Raw genomic sequence first — 24823 nt, forward strand, 5'->3', positions numbered from 1 at the left:
AAAAAGATACATGCACCCCTATGTTCACAGCAGCAATACTATTCACAATAGCCAAAACATGGAAACAACCCAAATGTTCAATGACAGATGAATGGATAAAGAAGATGTGATATATATACACAAAGGAATACTACTCAGCCATAAAAAAGAATGAAATAATGCCATTTGCAGCAACATGGATGGACCTGGAGATATGATACTAAGTGAAGTCAGACAGAGAAAGACAAATACCACATGATACCACTTATATGTGAAATCTAAAATATGACACAAATGAACTTATCTACAAAACAGAAACAGACTCAAGGACAGGGAACAGACTTGTGGTTGCTGAGGTAGAGGAGGGCTGGGGGAGGGATGGACTGGGAGTTTGGGATTAGCAGATGCAAACTACTATATATAGAATGGATAAACAACAAGGTCCTACTGTATAGCACAGGGAACTATATCCAATATCCTGTAATAAACCATAATGGAAAGAAATAAAAAAAAGAATATATATACATATAACTGAATCACTTTGCTATACAGCAGAAATTAACACAACACTGTAAATCAACTATACTTCAATAAGATAAATTAAAAAGACATTTAAAATATTTTGTGTAAATCCCTTACTCCCATCTTTTAGTTGAAGAGCTCTCCTCCTCAAATGACACAACAACATGATATTGAATATGTTAAGTCAGTAATACATAAGACCCCAAGTAGCCCAAGCAATCTTGAGAAAGAAGAACAAAGCCGGAGGCATCACACACCTTGACTTCAAACTATATCACAAAGATACAGTAATCAAAACAGTATGCTACTGGCATAAAAACAGACACAAAGATCCATGGAACACAATAGAGAGCTCAAACCCAAGCATTAATTTATTTATGACAAAGGAGGCAAGAATACACGATGGGAAAAGAACAGTCTCTTCAACAAACGGTGTTGGGAAAACTGGACAGCTACATGCAAACAAATGAAACTGGACCACTACCTCACACCATGTACAAAAATTAACTCAAAATGAATTAAAGACTTGAACATTAAGACCTGAAACCAGGGCTTCCCTGGTGGCACAGTGGTTGAGAGTTCGCCTGCCGATGCAGGGGACACGGGTTCGTGCCCTGGTCTGGGAAGATCCCACATGCTGCGGAGCGGCTGGGCCCGTAAGCCATGGCCGCTGAGCCTGCGTGTCTGGAGCCTGTGCTCCGCAACGGGAGAGGCCACAACAGTGAGAGGCCCGCATACCAAAAAAAAAAAAAAAAAGACCTGAAACCATAAAAAAAAAAAACAAAAACAAACACAGGTAGTAAGTTCCTTGACATAAGTCTTGGTGATGATTTTTTGGACCTGATACCAAAAACAAACCCCAAAACAAAGGCAACAAAAGCAAAAATTAACATCAAACTAAAAAACCCCTGCACAGTAAAGGAAACCATCAATGAGAAGAAAAGGCAACCTACCAAATGGGAGAAATATTGCAAACCATGTATTTAAGGGGTTAATACCCAAAATACAGAAGGAACACATATAACTCAATATCAAAACAACAAGTAATTTAATTTAAAAATGGGCAGAGGATCTGAATATTTTTCCAAGGAACGTGAAAAGGTGCTCAGCATCACTAATCATCAGAGAAATGCAAATCAAAACTATAATGAGATCTCTCACACCTGTTAGAATGGCTATTACCAAAAAGATAAGAAATAAGTGTTAGCATGAATGTGGAGAAAGGGGATCACTTGTGCACTGCTGGTGGTAAAGTAAATTGGTATAGCCACTATGGAAGACAGTATGTTAGCTCCTCAAACAATTAAAAATAGAACTATCATATGATCCAGCAATTCCACTTATGAATATTTATCCGAAGGAAATGAAAACACTAACTTGAGAAGATATACCTAAACTCATGTTCACTGCAGTGTTATATACAACAGCCAAGACACAAAAGCAACCTAAGTGACCATCAATGGATGAATGAAGAAAATGTGATACACACACACACACACACACACACACACACACACACACACACACACACACACACACACAGAGGAATATTATTCAACCATTAAAAGAATGAAACCTTGCCATTTGTGACAACATGGAAAGAACTTGAGGGCATTATGCCAAGTGAATTAAGTCAGATAGAAAAAGACAAATACCATATGATCTCATTTATACGTGGAATCTAAAACAAACAAAAAATGCTCGTAGATACAGAGAAGAGATTGGGGAGGGCGGCGGGGACTGGGTGAAGGGTCAAAAGGTACAAACTTACAGTTACAAAATAAGTCATGGGATATAATGTACAGCATGGTGACTATAGTTTAGAGTAAATCTCATCACAAGAAAAAAAAATTTGCAACTATGTGTGGCGATGAATGCTGACTACAGTTATTATGGTGATCATTTCACAATATATACAATATCAAATCATTATGTTGTACACCTGAAACTAATGTAATGTTTTGTTATATGTTAATTATATCTCAATTTATAAAAAGAAAACTACAACAAAAACTATCAATATCCTTAGCAAAATTAAAAACCACTGTACTATTGCATTCATAAAATAAGAACAGAATTCTATAAAGGAAAAATATTCAGAGAAAAGAGTGACAGAGGGCTCTTGGAAATTAAAGAATAACATTAGAGATTTGTTGTTTTTAATCTACAGAAGATTTGAAAGATGTTGAGAAAATATCCCAGAGTGTAGAACACAAAGACAAAGTGATGGAAAATAGAGAAATGATAAGAAAATTGGAAGCCTGGTCCAGCAGGTCTAATACCTGAACAATAGAAGTTCCAGAAAGAATAAACAGTGAACATAAAGAAGAAAGAAATAATTCAAGAAAATTTCCCAGAACTGGAGAGCATGAGCTTCCAAATTAAAAAGGTCCTACATAAAGAATTAAAACAGACCTAAACTAAGGCATATCATTGTAAAATTTCAGAGCAATGGGGACCAAAAAAAAAAAGCTTCTTCCCCCCACATTTCTAGACAGGAGAACAAAACACCTGTATAAAAGATGAGGAATAAAAATGGCTTCTGACTTCTACAACAAAAGCTAGAAAGCAAGAGAATCACATCTTCAAAATTCTGGAGTAGTTTTCAAATGAGAATACCATGCCTGAGCAATACCACTACTCAAGTATGAGAGTCAAATACACAATTTTAGATGTGAAAAAATTTACCTCCAAAGTACTCTTCCTTATAAAGCCGCTGAAGAATATGATAATTACCAAATATGATAATAAACCAAGAAAAAGGAAGGCATAATGTCCACAAAACTGGAGCACTATCATAGTAGACAAGCTAAGGAAATCCCCAGAACAAATGACAAAGAGAGATAAATATGCACCTGGCAGAAAGAGCAACGAGTCCACATTTTTTTGAAGAAGATAAAACTAATAAAATAATCAATTTTCAGAAGAGATTTATAAACTGGCAAAGAACCTGAAGTAGAATTAATGAAAAAGACATTAGGAAGAACAATGAAGCAAATGAGGGAAAAATGGCAATTATCAATTACATGGAAAATAAATACTGAATACTAAAACATACTACAGATCTACCTTATTTGAAAAAAGGTACTAAGTTAACTTAGCACGTATTTTGTGCTAAGTTCAGAAATCAACACACAATTTATAAAAGATTAAAAAGTGCAGAAAAAGTCCCATATATAAATGAGAATTTAAAATGTGATACGGGTGGCATTTCAAATAGGTCGGGGGAAGGATAGTTTTTCAATAACTCATGTTGGCTAGCTATTGGGGGTGGGGGGAAACTATTCTCTATTCCCAAATAATCATTGATAGATTCAAGTAGAAGAAATAAAGCCATTAAGGTCCTAGAAAAAAACATATAAATAGCATATAAACCTATTATGAGAAAGAACTTTTTAATAAAATACAAAATCCAGTACCATAAAGGAAAAGCTTAGTAACTTTGACTAAATAAAAATATAAATCATTCCTTTGGGGGGAAAAAAATAGAATCCTAAGTGCTATTTCAAGGCATAGAAAAAATAAGTATTTCATTCTCTATTCAATTTCATTAATAAAACATATTCAAGACTCTTAGCACAAAACCAGATACTTTTCTTCTTTCTGGGAAGTAATTAAGACCAGTGGTCCCACTTAAGCACATAAAATATATAAATCTAAATCTAGAGAACCAATTAGGCTTTCATCAACTCTAGGCTGATTGTCTATCAGGTTTTCAATGACTAATCTTTTAGACAGTCTCCCTTTTCTGAACCCTCCCATAGCCCCTCCCTAAAATTAGTATCTTAACAAATAAGGATTTGGAGTCCAGCATTTCACAGGCATATGAATTACCTGTTTAAATAACCTGGCTTTCCAAATTTTATTTGATAAGCACAATTTATTTCAAATAGTATTGACTTTAGCATTAAACTATGGAAACTCTGGCCTGCTTTTCACTGAAGACTGTGGCTATTTAGCATATCCAAAGAGCAGCAGTCTTTTATAACTGTATGCTATGACAACTAATTAAAGAATAAGTGTTAAGTGTAAACTGTGTTTAACTGTAAGATTAGGAGGAAATAGAAAGAAACCAGGAGAAAACTGAGAAAATGCTAAATTCTGTGTGTGACAAATGAAAATTCTCAATGAATTTGGCAACATCGCATTAGTCAAAAATGAGAGTATAGAGCTTCCCTGGTGGTGCAGTGGTTAAGAATACGCCTGCCAATGCAGGAGACACGGGTTTGAGCCCTGGTCCGGGAAGATCCCACATGCCGCGGAGCAACTGAGACCGTGCACCACAACTACTGAAGCCCACGAGCCTAGAGCCCGTGCTCCCAACAAGAGAAGCCACCACAATGAGAAGCCTGCGCACCACAACGAAGAGTAGCCCCTGCTCACCGCAACCAGAAAAAAGCCCATGTTCAGCAATGAAGATCCAACGCAGCCCAAAATAAAAATAAATAAATTTTTTAAAAAAGAAACTTCTGATAAAAAAAAAGACAGTATATTACTTTATAGTTAACACAGAAATACAGTGATAATGGCTGTTAAAATGATTTAATCTCCATCTGGAAACACACCTTTTTATTTCTAACATCAGGAAGTATAATTAAGAATACAAATTGCTACATGGTAATAAAAACTTTAAGAAAAATATTAAGATCTAAAGTGTTACTTAATAAAATAAGCAAAGTAGAATGACTTCATAACTTAAATGCAAGAGCAGTTGGCAAATACATACTTTTGTGAAAAGCCAAAACTAACCCCCATAGGGAAATTATATTAATGTATGCTCCAAAATGTTTATCATACACATTCAAAATATTACTTCCATACTTTGCTTTTATCTACAATTGAAAACTGGTCCAAGACTTATTCTAGAACAGCTTTTAAATTTCAGACACACACCATATCTGATAAACTATTCAGCTATACTAAATTAAATCCCACCACAGTAATCTTTTTTGACAGATGTTGTATACTTTATGGTAAACAGATTCGAAACTTATCCTACAAATCTATAGGGTTGTATATAAACCGATAAAAACATTCTTAATATGCATTTTTACAAAGATAAGACTATCACATGTGCTTACAGCCACTTAGTGAAGAATCCTATCAACAGAGAATGTTCCAAATCACAAATGGAAAGAGTTATTTAATAAACAACCATGCGTTTTATAATACTGAATAGCATTTGATATGCGTCTGCTGGGGGACAGAAAGGAAGACAGAGACAAATCTTCCCCGCCCAACCCTAGAAAAGATCGAATATCAAATAACTTTAAATTAATTAGCAGCAGAGATAGGCCAGCATAAACTAGTGAATGGAGTAATTTGTCATAATTAATATATGGTGGAAGAGTCTACTTAAATATATCCCATTTGGAGAATTATCAGAGTTCACTGAACCTTCAATCCAAATTATTCTCTGATTTTTCAATATACAAATAATGTCCATGTCATTCTAATTACTCTGTATTTTTCTTCAAAATGCCTATCATAATTTGTAATCTTACCTTTATTTAATATCTGTTTCTTCCTCTGGATTTTAAGCTCTAAGGCTATGCTCCAAGAGGCACTCATTCACATCTGTAATATTTTCTTCTTCAACAACTGTACTAGTTACACTGCTCTTAACTAATTATATCTTAATGTATATCATATGTATTTATCCTCTTTAGAAAGCTGAACACTGGGCTTCCCTGGTGGCACAGTGGTTAAAAATCTGCCTGCCAATGCAGGGGACACGGGTTCGAGCCCTGATCTGGGAAGATCCCACATGCCGCGGAGCAACAAAGCCCATGCGCCACAACTACTGAGCCTGCGCTCTAGAGCCCAGCGGGCCACAACTACTGAGCCCATGTGCCACAACTACTGAAGCCCGTGCACCTAGAGCCCGTGCTCTGCAACAAGAGAAGCCCCACCACAATGAGAAGCCTGCGGACCGCAACGAAGAGTAGCCCTTGCTCGCCACAATTAGAGAAAGCCCCCGCATACAGCAACGCAGCCAAAAATAAATAAATAATATTTATTATTTAAATAAATAAATAATGTTTATTATTTAAATAAATAAATTTATTTAAATTTAAATAAAAATTTAAATTAAATCTTTAAATAAATATTTAAATTTAAATAAAGACTCAATGCAGCTAAAAATAAAATAAATAAAAGCAAATCGTATTAAAAAAAGAAAACTGAACACTATCTTTTAAAAATTTTGCACATTCTTAAAATGACAAAATTACAGAAATGGAGAACAGATGAGTGGTTGCCAGGGGTTAAAGAGAGGTGGGAGGGAAGTGGGTATGGCTATAAAAGAGCAATTTGAGGAATCCTTGTGGTGACAGAAATGTTCTGTACCTGAATATATCAACAACAATAATGATGGCTGTGATATTTTACTATGGCTTACAAAATGTTACCATTGAAGGAAACTGTGTAAAGGGCATAGGGGATCTCTTCATTATTTCTTACAACTCAAGGTGAATCTATTATCATCTCAAAATAAGAAGCGTAATTTAAAAAAAGAAGTTTTGCATCAGAGTTACTTAGAGGAGCTTTGAAAAATACAGATGCTGAGATCTCCCCCTCCCCACTCTGAGAATGCTTCATTTTTGGGGGGTTGGACCTGGGAAGTTTTAAACCAAATTCTCAAGCCTTGATCCCAGAGATTCTGATTCAGAAGGTCTGGGGTAAAGCCAGAAAATCTATTCTTCTTAAGTTTAAGTTGTTGGTGGTTTTTTAAGTTCTCCAGATGATTCTGATGTACAGCTAGGTTTAAAAACCTCTGGACTAGAGAACAATAATTTTTTCTATGGATTGTTTGAAGGTAAACATTAGCTATTTTGGTCATTATTATGGATTCCAAGTCCTTGGGGTCTGAATTAAGACATTTGTTGTACTTATAAAAGCCCAACTTAGATGCTTAACATAATTTTCAGCCATATTCCTAACCCATTAAAGCAGCTCTAAAAACATGAAGGGGGCTTCCCTGGAGGGGCAGTGGTTGAGAACCTGCCTGCCAATGCAGTGGACACGGGTTCGAGCCTGGTCTGGGAAGATCCCACATGCCGCGGATCAACTAGCCCCGTGAGCCACAACTACTGAGCCTGCGCGTCTGGAGCTTGTGCTCCGCAACAAGAGAGGCCACTACAGTGAGAGGCCCGCGCACCGCGATGAAGAGTGGCCCCCGCTCGCCGCAACTAGAGAAAGCCCTCGCACAGAAACGAAGATCCAACACAGCCATAAATAAATAAATAAATAAATAAATAATTTTAAAAAAACATGAAGAAGTGTAGCCCCCTGGACTGAGCCTATTGGCCACATACTCTCCACTATCACCCCGTAAACCTTACAACCTGAGATCTCACTGTTACTCTAAAAAGAATTATTTCTTTGTTCACATGAAGCTATACTTTATGCTCTGCCTCTACCTTCTTAATTCATTATATACTAAAAATATTAAATCACTGGTTTTTCACTTCATTACCCTAGCAGGCTGTAATTATGTGCCTAAGAAAAACTGGTGACCTGATGCAATGGTTCTCAATCCTGATGTGCTTTGGAATTATCACCCTAAATGGAACAGCATAGTAGCCCTATTTATTACACAGCATAGCATAGCATACACAGAAAATCTGACTCAGAAAGTTCGCAGTTGCTTCAGGGAATCTCTTTGTAAAATAAAAATCAAAATTCTACAGATTTTGCACAAAAAGATTAAACACTGTCTTATGGTTTCCATCTTTATCCTCTGGCTCAAGTGATAAACTAATGACAAATTAGTCTAAATCTGCTGTTTCTAAAAATATCAATTGCTCACAATGAAAAAGAAAGAATTTATAATGAGGGTGAAGACAATGAATGTCAGAGAGCTATTAGCTCAGCCTCTTTCATTAAATAAGCCCTAAGCTGCTTAATGTCTCTGAGCCTTCAGTTTCTCAGCTATAAACAGGGAGTTACAAAACAAAGGAGTTGTACTGAATCAGTGTTTTGTAAAATTGGGTTTCCAGAGTCAGAGTCGTATGGTTCCATAGAGTCAGGAGGAAAGCTGAATAGAGGCACAGGCTAAACAAGGTGAAGGGGCTCTTATTTTATCTGCATATATGTATACATAAATATGTATACTCATATACATAATATTGCATTTCACAACGAATGACATTTTAGGAATTGCCATGTATTCTTTAAGAGAATCAGATTTGTAAAATTATATGTCTGCTAGCTAAAGTACTACTAAAACAGGTCAAGCCTTCAACTACCATAGAAAAAGCCTCACACTCACACAGTAATTCTAACTCTGAGTAACCACTTCAATGACAATCCACTAAAATTAGGCAAGCAAGTATGGATGCCTTACAAAAACAAATGGCACTAAAGAAAAACTATGGTCTACATACAATTCCTAAGAGGCAAACATTAAAGTAGCTTAGTTTTTAAACATTAAGGAGCATTTACCGTTCGACTTCATCTGTGGCCAAAGGGCACTGTTATTTTTCAAATTCTAATATGTAATATTAGTTTCTAGTAGGTTATGTAAGTTTCACAATTATTTTTCCTAATAATTTCCTCACACAAGAGAAAATTCCAACTGAAATTCACCATAATTTTTCCATGTTTCAACATTTTAGAATGTCACAAGAGTTTACTATATGAGAATTCAAATATATAATTAAATAAAACAAATTCAATTAACTGAAATGATTACCAAATGTGGTCTTTTCAACAGCATTTCCAATTTACTAAGGACTAACTCCTTATTTGAACCCCTGTTAAAAACCATTCTAAAACTGGTCACTGCTCTTTTCTCCCTACGTAATGGTATAATAGTATTATTTTAAAAGGTAACTCTTTAAAAAGGTAACTGACAATCATAATACCGCCTTGAAGTTATCATTTTCAAAATTCATGCTTTCCCACACACATGGAAACTAAAGAAGATAAAGAAGGACGGTAGCACCCCGGAATTCAAACAAAAGCTAGGATTTTTAATAAATTACTAGGACAATGTTTCCTTTTTCTTCTAAAGCAAAGAGAAATAAAATAAAAATCCAATTAACTGGAATTCTATTAAGTATAACTTTACAATAAATGAAAATTTACAGGAATTTAGAAGTAGAAAATACAAATCAAATCAGAGTGCTCTTACTTAATGCTGATACATTGATGGATGCGACAAAAAGTCTCAAATATGAAGAGACGGGCATTTTCAATGAAATCCTCAAGACAAGCCACCAAGAAGAAATCATTCACTAGCACCTATGCATATAAAAAAAAGAAAAAACGGTGCTGACAAGCAATTTTGACAAATTTGTCACAAATACTTTCTTTGTACTTTACTCATTATTCCATTCACTATAATTCTCTCATCTATCACAAGCTGTACACCACAGCACTTTCTAGAACACTATATTCAAGTCTCTAACAATTTAACCAAGAAGTAAACGAATGCTACAGGAAAAAGAGCTAAGAACTGCACTGTTTCCTTGTTCCATTGATGACTTGAGCAATCTTGTGACAAAGCAGCTTTGTCCTGTCTCTATCCTACATAAATGTTCTGTAGATAACATATTTCCAGCTATTTAAGATAGTTACAAATGGACTAAAGATATGCATATTTTTGTGATAGTAAGTAGACCTGAAAATCTACAAAAGAAAAAAATTCAAAGGGTGGCACCTATTCCACAGATGGTATTATACTTAGAAGGGAATATTCTAACTTCAAGAATAGCAACCAAGTGCCCCACTGCCTTGGCAAGGCCTAGATACTTAGTATTACAATATACACCAATATTTAAATAACAATGTCACATTTCACTGCAAGTACACAAGTTATTAAACTGGATTCTAATTTTGTCCAATGTTTGAAAATCACCTCTAAAGGTATACTTACATAATTTCCTTTTCCTTAGATAAATAAGATCTTAAGTCCTTCAACAAACTCTTCCAATTTTTGTGCTAATATCTGGGTTCAAAAATGAAACTGACAGCTAGTAACTTGTAGATTTGGTAAATGCCTTAAACAGGTAAATTCTTAGTTTCTCAAAACTTGCAAACTAAGTTATTCAAAAAAAACCCGTAAATCTAACTCTTGCAGTTGCTCTCACAGAACTTTAGTTTCTACCAACTAACAGAAGACATTGTAGTTAAAAAATTCACACTCTTAGCTTGACTGATTTATAGCAAATGATAAATACAATCATGAGAAAAATTCTGAAGATAGGCCTGCTTACGTAACACACTGGAATTACAGCTGTGATGGAAAATTCCATATAATCTTGCCCATACATATAAAATATTTCACATATTTACTCATTCAGGATAAGACATGTGTGAATTTATAAAGCCACCATGTTTTAACAAACTGTCCTAACAAAAGGGATAGACTCAGGCAATAAGATTGAAAATGTCTGCAACCCAGCACATTTCTAAATAATCTGCATATTAAGATTAATAAACATTTCTGATATAATCACTTTAATAAAACCCTGTAAGGTTAACTTTTATAATATTCAAAATTTTAAGAATATTATTAATTTGTAAGTAAAAATTTGTACTTACTGATTCACATTCCCTTAGCTTTTTCTGAGCCCCATCAAAGTCAAAGTTAACATATAAGCATTCAACAAACTCTGTAATTGGGTCTTTATATGTGTAAGACTCCTGTAAAATTAAGTCAAAGGTTAAGTTGGATCTGATTCAACACTGTTTAGTAGACGGTCCCCAGAATAGCCCAATCTTCCTATTTTCTCCTCCCTTACCATTAATTTCTAACAAATTACCTAGTATTATCTTCTCAAAGCAATTGCTCATATCCTGATTGCAGGCCACACCTTAACCTTATAATGCCTTCCAGACCAAGTTCTCTAAATTCTCATCCTAGAACCATTCCAAAAGCTTTCAAATTCCTCTACTGCCAAAAGTCTCCCTTAGTTAATAAACAGTGATGAACTTCTCCAAGTAAAAGGGTATTCGTATCTTTCAGGATAAAACTGTCTTTTCGTACTTAAATTATTCTTAGATCAAATAAATGTTTAAGTTCTTTTTTAATCCATAGTTATTGCTAAGAAATTCACTAAAAATCAATCAGTAGGGCTATAGCTTTCGTACAACTTGGGGACTATTAAAATTATATTCTATGTAAAGATCACTACTCTGGAACTATGTAGGTAATGACCTTCCAACAAAAAGTTCCAAGCTCCAGATCTCCTTCACCCTTTGCAATAAGAGCAACACTAATACACAATGCATAGTAAGTATCTAACTAGCAGAGAGTAGTATTCATTCATACCACATCTACCATAAGTATATCATGAACTTAAAAGTAGTATATGCCCATTTGGGGTTCTTGGGCTCTTTTCTCTTCATGTATACTTCCCTCCTATTTTTAAACATTTTTACCTTAAGAACTAAGAGTCCTACTTTTTCAGAAAAAGAGGTTAGACTTAAAGTTTAGGCACATTTTAAAAATCAACAGATTTTAGTTTTTACCTGTTGAATAACTTTGACCAGATCTTTTAGCACTTGCCGGCGTTTTCGGACATCTTTGTTTGTTATGACTGCTGTGGTCAAATAGCGGAGAATATGTGGACACATTGTCTGAATTGCATTAAGATACCTAAGGTAAAAATATAAAAGTTACTTAATATTAATCACTTACCCAGTTTTTTTAGATCTATAATCACCTGTGATTTAAAAAAAAAACACTTGGGGCTTCCCTGGTGCTGCAGTGGTTAAGAATCCGCCTGCCAATGCAGGGGACACAGGTTCGAGCCCTGGCTGGGAAGATCCCACATGCTGTGGAGCAACTAAGCCCATGTGCCACAACTACTGAGCCTGCGAGCCACAACTAGTGAGCCCATGTGCCACAACTACTGAAGCCTGAGCGCCCAGAGCCCGTGCTCCACAACTAGAGAAGCCACCACAATGAGAAGCCCGCGCACTGCAACGAAGAGTAGCCCCCACTCGCCGCAACTAGAGAAAGCCCGTGCGCAACAAAGAAGACTCAATGCAGCCAAATATTAAAAAAATTAAGTTATAAAAGAATAAAAATAAAACACTTGAGCAGCCCATTAGATTGCACTGTTTCAGAAAACTAGGATTGCAAAAACTTAAGAATGAATACTATAAAGCAGCGGTTCACAACCTTTTTGGCACCAGGGACCAGTTCTGTGGAAGACAATTTTTCCATGGGAGGGCGGTGGGGGGGAGTTGGTGTGGTTCAGGTAGTAATGTGCTCGATGGTGGGGAGGGTTCAGGCGGTAATGCGAGCGTGCAAGCGATCGGGAGTGATGGGGAGTGGCAGATGAAGCTTTGCTTGCTTGCCCACCGCTCACCGCCTGCTGTGCAGCCCGGTTCCTAACAGGCCGAGGACGGGTACCAGTCTGCAGACTGGGAGTTGGAGACCCCTGCTGTAAGGGCCATCTCCTCCAAGAAAAAGTCTAAATGATGAGAATGCCAGCTGGTATTTCCCAATTTGGAGTGAGATGACAGACTCACTTAAGAGGTAAATAATCCTATTACCATTGTTGAATAAGAGGATTTTGCAAGGCCCTTATACATGCTGTCATTCTGTTTCAAAAGATTTCATTTCCCTAGAAGAACAAATGTGTGAAAACCTATGTGCAAAAAAACACTACTCAATTAGAGAATCAGGCACTCAACACAAAGAATTAAAAAAATAATTTCAGGAGATGAAAGACTGGAAACTATTTTGATGATCCCCAGCTGGTTACCCTCTGTCATTCAGTGTTTATCCTGTGTTTCTCCTGCTCAATTTCCTTATATAGCTCCCCAATTTTTATCCAGTAAGAACCTCTGAGCACCAGGTACTATGCCAAGCTTGGAAACATTTGTCAATAAAGTCCATTTCTCTTAGTTAAATCTTCAAGTCCCAAAGTACCCATCCAGATGCATCTCCCACCACACCACCGACTGCCTCTTGCTTCCCTCACTTCTTAAAACTCACTCCATATGGACTGCTCTTCCAAACACATCCCTCTAAAGGCCTAAATTCTAGCCATCCTTCAAGGTCCAGCTCAGATACCTTATCTTCCAAGTTCTCCCAGACTGTAATGTTAATAAATCTTTATACTTTGTCATATTGCAGATTCCCCATAAAATGCTGTCTGAACTCTTTAGAGGACCCTAGAATCTGATAGTAACCTAACACTTAAATAAAATCTAGTCCCACTTAGCCCTCCCTAAATTTCCTCTAAAAAAGGTAAGGTATAAAAATAATCAACACTCACTTAAGAATAAAACAATTTCTAAGAAAAGATAACTACACAAATCAGCTAAAAGTTTCATTATCTGAAAAATTAAGCCTGAGTTTTAGACAGAAAATTTTAAATGCAATGTTCACTCAGTACAAGTGATTGCCTCAATATTCTTATCAGAGACATCATGTACAGCAGAGCATGACTGGTGTTCTTCATCAGTTTTGAAGTAGGTAATTTTAGTAGGCATTTAGGAAACTCATTCATAGATTTTTCCATACAAAATAAAAAATTGTAAGTTTATTTTATATGATGTTAAACATTTATTTTTACTTATCCTTTCTCTGTATCATTGCACCACGTGTAACTTCACTGTTTTTATTGGAGAATGACTTCCTTAAAAAATCACCTCTCTTATGTGAGTATATGGTAGGGGTTAGCAAAATTTTTGTAAAGAGCAGATAATGAATATTTTAGGTTCGCAGGTTGAGAGGCAAGACTGAGAATATTAATCAGGTACCTAAATAACCTAAGTAACAAGAAAACAAATTTCCAAAATATTTTACTGACAAAATGCAAAATATAATAGTTGACTATAATTTTTTATAATTCAGGTCTACTAATGAGAAGAATAAAATTCCTTTAATAGGGTAACTTTGCTTAACTGTGTTCAAAGTTAGAGATCCCTATCACTAAAATTTATTGCAAATGTTTATCTGTTAATGCTGATCTGTAATGAGATTTTACATATTTGACCTCTGATATCAATTGATAAGATTTTAATTGAGCATATTTATCACTTGGAAGGCTTTTATGGAAGGCTTTTACAGAATTCTGTTAAGTTCTTTTGATACTGCCTTTTAGCATATCATTACACTACAGATAAATTGCTTTTGTTTCAATTGCACAGTTAAATGAATTTTCAAATACAGAAATTTCCTTTGTATTGGGTTGGTAAAAAGGTTCAGTTTTTCTGTAAGATCTTACAAAAAAACTCGAATGAACTTCTTGGCCAACCCAATACTTACAATGAGGTCTAAAACTTTCTGGAATTGTAACTTGAGCCCAAAAAACGTGTCCACTACAAACATGTGGGAATGAGAGTCTCATTTCTTCTTTTAACTTTTGAAAGAATGGAAAATGTATAAAGCAGCTGGACATAGGATTTATGCTATGTTAGGCATTATCAAAGTGACTACCAGAGTATAAGTTTTGCATATAAGTACTGTTCTGATTTGTAATTTTAGGTTGAATTCAGAAACATTATCAAGTCTATAGCTTAACGTCCAGAGCCATTCATGGCTTGATAATAGTGGTTGAGGGCAATTTTTTGTTCAGGAAAATTTCAGTCTTGCTCCAACCTCAAAAAAGTCACAACAAAACTTTGCCACTGCAAAGCCATCCTATCACTGTGGTAGCAAGAAAAATCAAGATATTCTATTGATCTGACAAAAATTCATGGACTGAGAACAGTTAAGTCCACAATAGCAAATGAAGTTCACTGTTGACACGAATGGTTCAGTAATACACCATGGATTCAAGAATTTTCCCCACAAAGTACCTGGAAATGAACAATGCAATGGATAACTATAGGCTTTGAACACCTCACATTTTCACAAGCTTTGTAAATCTGTTCAACTAATAAGCATTTTTCTCCTCCACACATATTTGCCACCAAAAGTTTTAACACATCTTAGCAGATTCCACTTCAGGCTGTACTAAATTAGTGTTTCCTCAATTTTGAAAACATTTTCACCTGTAGTTGTTCCAGACTATTCGTAGAGGCATGTTCTTCAGTCACTTCAAATCCATCACTGACTCCTCAAGCCAACAACTAGCCATATTGGTAAACATCTCTCAACTCATCAAGAGCCCAGGAAAACCACTAAAAATCATATACTTTATATTTTAATTGACTACTGATGCTGCTCCCAACATTTTCAATTCTGAGGAGCTGTTCTCACCAAAAGGCTAAAAGTTTTAAACAAGTTCATTTTTTCTGGACATATTTCTTTGGCTACTGCAACTGAACAGAATTTAACAAAATCACCACTGGTAAATGGCTTTCCTTACCTGGTTAACAAAAGAGCCGCTCAGAAACTTACTTTGGTTGAAGCCTCATTTTCATTAATTTTTGTGAGGAAATTCTGCTGTGATGAGATCTTCCGTTTTAAATTTCCTAATTTTTCTGACAGTTGCTTTGTAATCAGTTGGGAATATTGTAATGAGTGCTTACAGTCTGGTTATGTAGATGTATACTGTATTCTCTTAGCATATCTACATTGTCAGTTCAATGCTTTGCTTTCTAATTTGAAACAAAATAATTCCCACTGCACTGTGCCTTAAAATTTATGCACATTTGGTACTTCGCTGGTAGCACAGTGGTTAAGAATCCTCCTGCCAATGCAGGGGACACAAGTTTGAGCCCTGGTCAGGGAAGATCCCACACGCCACGGAGCAACTAAGCCAGTGACCACAACTACTGAGCCTGCGCTCTAGAGCCCATGAACTACAACTACTGAAGCCCACGCACCTAGAGCCCGTACCATGCAACAAGAGAAGTCACCACAATGAGAAGCCCGTGCACTGCAAGGGTAGCCTCCACTTGCTGCAACTAGAGAAAGCCTGCGCACAGCAACAAAGACCCAACGCAGCCAAAAATAAATAAATTAATACATTTATTAAAAAAAACATTTAAGCACATTTGAGTCCACTTTTCTAAAAGAAGTAAAATGTTGCAGTACTAGTGATACACATGGCACTTGAAACTTTGTCCAGGTACAAGGGCAGCGTCACTGGGATTCAAAGAGCACTGAGTAGCAGAGTGAGGCAGGGAGAGTGCAATAATATATGATCTCTGTCACAACAATTCAACTCTGCCATTACAATCCAAAAGCAGCCAAAGATGTGTGTGTGTGCGTGTGTGTAGATATATCCATATATAAATGTGTGTTCCAATAAAAATTTATGGACACTAAAACTGTAATGGCATATAATTATCACATTGCAAAATATTTTTCTTTTCATTATTTTCCCCAACCATTTAAAATGTAAAAGCCATTCTTAGATTGCAGGCCATAAGAAAAAAGGCAGTGGGCCACAAGACGTTTTAGCCCATGGTCCATAGTTTGCAGACTCCTGGTATACAGCATTACCATGGCTGACTTCGAAACATGCTAGGGCAGAAGTGATCCTTCCTATGTATGTATGTATGTATGTTATGTATATAGATCAATATATAAAGGAAGGGAGTGGGGATTAAGGGTGATTCTGGGGACGTTACCTTACTTCACACTTGTAGGATCCGTAATTATATATTTAGTTCGAACAAAAGCAAAACCATAGATATAGTTATTTAACAGCCTGTACATAACCATTGTACTCTTTTGTTCTACTTCTCTTTGTCATCATCCATCTCCTTTCATCTCTAACAATCAAAATTTAAAAGTCAAATCAATTTTCATCTTCACTGGACTCTAACTTCTCGAGGTCTCACTGGTAAGTGTTATATATTTACAGTGTGTTTAGCATGCATAATACATCTGTATTTAGCTAAGTAGGTTCTTAAAATACTTGTTATTTGTTTGGATTATAAATTAGGCAAGAAAGGAGGCTATACCTCCCCTATTTTTGAAATCTAACTTAAAATTATTTTTTCCTTTAAACAAGAGCTTCAGTATTTACTGTGTCTGGAAGTGTAATTTCATGATGGTTAAGTAAAAATGTTTATTTTTCCTCTAGCACAGCCCTGCTCTAATTGTACAATTTTATGGAAGTTTTTTCTACAATATTTTCTAATTGTAAGTCAGAACATTTAGAAATCAAAGGATAAGACAAAATATGCCACCAAATAAAAAATATTTAAGTATTATATGGGGGATACTATAAGGACATAAAGAATAAAAATTCTGCTCTCAAATATGCTTATAATCTAGTTGGGGAGATAAGGCAATTATAAGTTTTTTAAAAAAGACAGTAAATAATTAAATTCCAAATTATCAATATAAGGTAGGCACAATATACAGGACCTCATGTAGAAGTAAACCTGAGCTGGAGCTTGAAAAACAGGCAGGCTTTGAATTGGTACAAAAAAGGGAAAGGTACTTCCAGAAAGGCTTAAAAAATCAAAAAGGCAAGACTTAGTAGAACTGCAGAGGATGGATTTTTAGAGATCATCCTGAGCTAAAGCAGGTAAAACACCTGCATGAAAAAGTTTTCTTATCAGGAACAATTAGAAAATTTAGGAAAAATAAAGCAGAGGGTAAATCAGGACAAATTCTAGACACGATCTAGTTGACTGTTAACAGTAAAACTTGAAATTTCTTAGGATATTTATGATATCTTTATTTAGAAAACAAACATTCTTTTGCTAACTGAAGTTTGAATCTTTCTTTTTACAACTGGAGAGTAACTAGGGCATTGTATTACAAATGCATTCTTCTCCCTAATAGCATCTACATTTGGTGGCAAAGCCTCATCTCTAATAGCCTATGAACACTGTTCTAGCTTACACTTGATACTTTATCTTACATATTATATTACATTTAAAAGTTCAACATTTTTCAAATGTGTAAATCATCTCCATTTTGGATTCAGAATAAATTATGGCAGAAATGATAATATATATGATGTAAGAGACTTAACCTGCACTGGCATCTAAACTTTCACTTCAAGGACAAAAGTATAAATTATCTCAACAGTACTTTTGTATTTTAAAAAAAGCCTGAAATCACAATCTATATAAACTATCAATTTAACATACACTCAATGAACCACATTAAATTGTATTCCTGTGCTACTGGAAATTAAAAACAGAAAAATATGATACTTTCTCCATTAATACCTACTACCTATCAGAGACAACTGAAAAATGCATACTGACTGTAGACATACAAATGCAAATTACACACTTACTAGAAGCTATTCTACTTAAAGAATATGCAACCTAGGAAAATGGCTGAAACAATGATCTGTCAAGCCAACTGGGTGTATTCTCACGCGAAAAAAGTTAGAATCAAGCAAAAACCAGAATAAGTCATTAAGACATTACTAATGAGGAAGAAAATACGATGGCAACCTGACCCTATGGCAAGTGAAAATGGTAAGCACCGTATTTTGGTGAAATTTTAAAACTGTAATACTACTGAGTTTTCTTTTTCACATTTTGCGAACAGGCTACTTCTGTTTAAAAAAAAAATAGTCCAAATGGCATCAGGGTTCTTATTGTGAGGATGAAAATGTTCAAAAATTGACTTATGGTGATGGCTGCACCACTTGGTAAAGTAACTAAAAATCACTGAACTGTAAACAAAAAATGAAATCATCTGGTACCTTAGCACAAACCACGGTAGTGACATCATACTATAATAGTCACGGTTATTAATAACCACACTCTTACAGTTAAAAAAAAAGCCAATTTCAACTATATCTTTGATTAGGCAGTACAAATTATTAATTTTCAAAAATTTCAACCCATGCATACTTATCTTTTTAATATTCTGTATGACTAAAATGGGAAGTGTGTAAAAGATCTTCTGCTGTACACTACAGTGTCATGGTTGTCTTAAGGAAAAGTACATGTTCAATGATTGAGTTGCAAGGTGAACCAGCTGCTTTTCTCACAGAACACTATTTTTACTTGAAGGAGTGACAGTCAAACCAAAGCCATTCAGACTTGAGTATTTGGCAGACATTTTTCCAGATAATAAAGTTGAGCCTATCCTTCAATAAAAACAAATGATAAAAATCAGAGTTTTCAAAAAAAGGGTAAAATTTTGGAAAATCTGTATCTGTCATCAAGAGTTTGACTATTATCCAATACTTTTTGAAAAGCCTTTTCTAATGGGTTTAGTAGTGAAATTAATGAATGTGATTTTTTTGGTGTTGTATAATGGTGCTGTATATGTTGGAATACCTGCATAACTCCCTGAACCAGTATTTCCCAAACAATCAATGCATACGGTCATAAAATCATGCATGGGTAAAAGATCCATTTAAATTGCAAAATCAACCAATATAGTTTAGAATTCTAGTATAGTTTAGAATCCAAAACACTGAATGATATGGTTTCAAATCCCACATTTCAGTACCTTTTAAGAAACCACTACTTGTGGTTACTTCTGGTGTATGGTCAAAAAAGGATATTCACAATTATCTGAAAAGGCTAGTAAAACATCTCTCTTTCCCAACTATATGTATGTGTGAGGCTTGGTTTTCTTCTTATCCTTCAAACAAAATGACATATCACAACAGACTGAATGAAAATCAGATATGAAAAAAAACAAGAAAATCTAGCTGTCAATTAAGCCAGAAATGTAAAGGTCTGCAAAAATGTGAAACAATGCCACTCATCACTAAATTTGGTTTTTTAAAGTTATTTTTCATAAGAATATATATAACTATAATCAATTTACTATTTGTCAATTAATAAATATATTTTAGAATTTCTTAATTTCTAATACAGTATATATATCAATAAATTTAGCCAACACATACGAAACTACACTCAAAAACTCTTAATAGTGTAAGAGTTTCAAAACTAAAAAGTTTAAGAACCATTCACCAGTAACAATAATATTGCCAAAGATAATTCTGATGTCAGTACTATTTTCTTCTCAACATCCAATGTTTTTTCTCCTCAGTGTGTATATCTGATTTGGGTCTTGGAGGGGGTAAGAGGATCTTACTGAATGTTCTAATAGAGCTAGTCCTATTTGACTCACAAAATTGGATGCAGAATATCTCCCCATGTACACCTAGTTCTTTTAATCCTCCAAAATTAGTAATTTCAACATTTACTAATATATTACTAATTTTGTTTTCAGTGCCTTTGTTCCATTTTTCTGTACTTTTTACTCAAGTTTTTAAAAGTTGAACAAGTACTCAAAGCTATGAATTAATTTCTGAGTGCTGCTTTGGCAGGTATTTCATAATTATCAACATTTAATCTCTTCTTTGATTCAGTTACTTATAAAACTTTTAATAACTCCTAGTTTTACTGTTTTGTGTCCGGAAAGTACATGTTATAAAATTTCTAGCTTTAAAAATTTATTCAGGGGACTTCCCTGGTGGCGTGGTGGATAAGACTCCCTGCTCCCAATGCAGGGGGCCTGGGTTCAATCCCTGGTCAGGGAACTAGATCCCACACGCATGCCGCAACTAAGGAGCCTGCCTGCCGAAACTAAGACCTGGTGCAACCAAATAAATAAAAATAATAAAAAAAAAAAATTTATTCAGAGATTTTTAATGGCATAAGGTATTGTCTTTTTTGCATATGAACCATGGAAATGCAAATGAAGGCATTAAGCCTACTTGTAGAATACAGTTTGATAATTAACTGTCTTAATTCTAAGTTGTTATTTTAATTATATTTCTATGACCATGAACCTTTATCTTACTTTAAAATTTAAAAAACAAATCTACTTTTTTGCATTGTTTTCCTTTATAAAAGTTTGATTTTTTTATCTTTAACAAAATTTTCTGCAATCTCAACTGAACTACCTTTCTATTTCTAATATCTATAATAAATGATTCTACTAACGAATTAAATAGATTGTTTTGATTTCATATAAGCCATAAGGTTGTCAGGGATTAATCCATACTGTTTCCCCCTTATTTGTATTATAGAATTTTTACAGTGGGCTTGAATATTTTCACTTTCCTTGTTTGTATACTTCCTTTCATTACTTAAAAATATTTTTAAAAAATCAGTTGAATTTAATGTTCCTTTCTGGATACATACGTAACTGCAAAAACTACAGCAGAAGGCTTCCCTGGTGACGCAGTGGTGAAGAATCTGCCTGCCAATGCAGGGGACACGGATTAGAGCCCTGGTGTGGGAAGATCCCACATGCCGTGGAGCAACTAAGCCTGTGAGCCACAACTGCTGAGCCTGTGCTCTAGAGTCCGTGAGCCACAACTACTGAGCCTGCGCGCCTATAGCCCGTGCTCCGCAACAAGAGAAGCCACCGCAATGAGAAGCCCATGCACCACAATGAAGAATAGCCCCCCCTCGTCGCGACTAGAGAAAGCCTGCGCGCAGCAACAAAGACCCAATGCAGCCATAAATAAATAAATAAATTTATCAAAAAAAAAAATTCAGCAGAGTGAGTCTACCTGTAAGCAGTAGCATGGAAAGCCAATGCCTAGGGATTCCTATGACTGAGTTCAAGAAGAGCTGTCCTTATCGATCCTTAACCCACCTACTAGGTATCAAGATTAGAGCCAACTATTACAGTATCCAATGTTTGAGTCAAATCTGCTCATTCAGGGAAGGCTCTTACTCCCAGCCATGATTCTAGGGATATCAATCAACTCCTAAGACAATCGTACAGGCTGTATTATTCAGGAGGGAGGCAAAATACTACATAATAATGTTACTTTTAATCTCTTGAATGCATGTTCGATTAATCTCCATAAATACTGAGAAATATACCCTTAATTCTTGAGTTTGAAATTCTCATCAAACATCTCTTTTTATAAGATGCACGGATAGTTTAACATTAAAGATAAGTATGTAACTATTTTATATTCACCAACATCCCCAAATTTCTTGCAATGTTTTACCAATCATTTTTCTGGGTCCTCCAGATTCATCCATTATTGGTATGTCTCAACTACTGCATAAGATTGCAACTGTCAGTATCACAAATAAAAAAGCCTCTTCTAAAATATAATGGTTGCCCAAAGGGTGCATGAAAAAGGTACTTCTCAAGAATCAGAGTATAACAGAAATAAGATGGCCCTCAGAGGATTAAATAAACAATGCACCAGAGCAGAGAGAGATTAATCAATTTAGTAACAGAAAACTACCAGATCAGGAAGACTTGAGAAGAACTTGATACAAAATATTAACATATTTAAATCAACATAGGGGGACAGGGAAGGAAGATAGGAACAAAGTGAGAGATACTGATATGAAATGGAATCATAAAAAGAGAAGTAAAAAGCAAATCTTGGAAATGCCCATCCAAATGTTTAGGGTGACATAACATGTCAAAAAATGTTCATGATCTGGTCCTTATGACAAGGATATTCCTATTGTGGAAATGGAAATGTTAACCCGATGCTTAATCTGATGGTGCCATGAAACATTCCAATCACATAAATTAATTTTCTATTCTGATTCCAAATATTCATAAAGGAATCTTCTGTAGAATACAGAAGATTCTATGTATTAAACCTATAGGGTCAGAACAATCTGGCCATGTTTCATGTACTTAGTCCTCTAAGCACTTCTCATTGCAAATAATGATGGCATTCTGGTTTTATACTCAGTCTTTTTGAGGTTGGTTCAGCTTTGTTCTTCACAAATCAACCCCCAGGATACTGTAAAAATAAAGTTGCATGCTTCCTATACCAAAAGCCAGAACAAAATAATACCACCCTTGTAGGATCTTACTTTAGTACACAGTGGCTTTTCTTTTTTAACCTTTCCCAAGAGTTTTTTACTTAATGCAACATATGGACTACAACTTATATATAACTTTCCAGATTACAATCTATCATAGCATCCAGCAAACAGTAAAACATATAGCTTTAAAATTTTTAGATTTCCCACAAAATAGGGTTTCTTCAATAAAGGAGGAACAACAGCTCAGACAGAATGAAGCTTTTATGTTCACATTAGTGAATAATGTGAATCTAGAAGGCATACTTGAACATCTCTAATAAAAGAAGAAATAACTATAATACCATGTAAATTACAAAATCTTATCTCTTATAATTTACATTTAAAATTTAATGCTGGAATCACCATCTTCTACCTCACTTAATGCCATGTAGTTTTGTTTTTTCAAGGGAAGACCGAAATAATTTCCTATTACGAAAACTTCTTTGCCTGTGTTCAGTTTTAACAAATTGGACCTGCGTGTCATGCAAATACTAACTAAATACATTAATACTGAACTTAAGTTGTGATGTTAATACAAAAAATAAGCCAAGCATATTTCTGATAAAAGTGCTTCTATTTGACAGATTCAGGCGAACATTTAGCATTTAATGCAGAAAACACAATTTAAACCATTTAAAAATGGCTCCCTGGGACTTCCCTGGTGATCCAGTGGAATGCAGGGGTGTGGGTTCAATCCCTGGTTGGGGAGCTAAGATCCCACATGCCTCGTGGCCAAAAACACAAAAGCAGTATTGTAACAAATTCAATAAAGACTTTAAAAAATGGTCCACATCAAAAAAAAAAAAAACAAAACCCCTCCATTTCTACATTTAAAAATCACTGGCAATTCTTGGTTGGCAAATATTTTTCATCTGTATCGTCACCAATAACTTCATTTCTCTTAAATATAAAGTTCAGATGATTATGTTAACAACTTAACTGAATAGGTCAAATATTTTATAGTCTCAAAAATCTTACTACACGGAGTATTTAAAGAACATGTTTATTCATGTGACTCAGTTTAGATGATTATATTTCATCAACTTATATAAAAATATCACTAACGTATTATTACCTTATTTTCAAGACTTAAAAAATTACAAAAAAATTTAAAAATACACTGTTCAATGTTCATTGATTTTCTATTAGATGGGTATTACACCATCTATTCCTAAACTATACTTCTGTAAATTAAATATGCATTTTAGAAAAAAATGTTAAAATCTTAATTTGACAGACAATAAGCAGATATCAACTGAAATGTATTAGGATCTCCATCTTAAATTGAGTTAAAAATAACAAAAATATGGCTCAAAGTGTTATGTGAGACTTAACCAACAATGCAGTCAATAAGTCATACCAAGAATGCAATCTTGGGCTAAATTAAGTATATGTACTGGTCATAGGAGCTAATATTGCCACTGTAATCTATACAATCCTAGAATAAGCTTTCAATTTTAAAGATCCAGATTTTTAAAAAGCTGTGGATAAACTGGTGGTTACCTAAGAACAGCAGCCAAAATACTAAAGAATGTGACAAACTACATTACTTAATAAAACTAGAGATATTTAGCCTGAAGGAAAGAAAAATAAGGAAAATTATCTTCAAGTATCTGAAGTATTTTCATAAAGCAGTCTAGTTTTCTGTTGCTCCAACCAAATAAGAAATAATAGAATATTCAGAGGCATTGACCTCAAATGGAAGAATAAATTTTTAAAAATGATT

General features: G+C 34.8%; 1 protein-coding gene across 3 annotated transcripts in view; it reads right to left on the bottom strand.

Annotated features, from left to right (window-relative positions):
- The window catches only part of EIF3E (eukaryotic translation initiation factor 3 subunit E), a 59064-nt gene that overhangs the window by 14659 nt on the left and 19582 nt on the right, over positions 1–24823 (bottom strand). For all 3 annotated transcript variants that reach the window (XR_009536351.1, XR_009536350.1, XM_060127606.1), the window contains exons 8-10: positions 11980–12106; positions 11050–11151; positions 9638–9747 (exon numbers count right to left, since the gene is read on the bottom strand). Coding sequence is in view for 1 of the 3 variants with exons in the window: in XM_060127606.1 (XP_059983589.1) it covers positions 9638–9747; positions 11050–11151; positions 11980–12106 (339 nt within the window). In the remaining 2 variants the exon portion in view is untranslated. The remainder of the gene's footprint in view (positions 1–9637; positions 9748–11049; positions 11152–11979; positions 12107–24823) is intronic.

This window comes from Lagenorhynchus albirostris, chromosome 17, assembly GCF_949774975.1.
Source record: "Lagenorhynchus albirostris chromosome 17, mLagAlb1.1, whole genome shotgun sequence".
NCBI lineage: Eukaryota > Metazoa > Chordata > Mammalia > Artiodactyla > Delphinidae > Lagenorhynchus > Lagenorhynchus albirostris.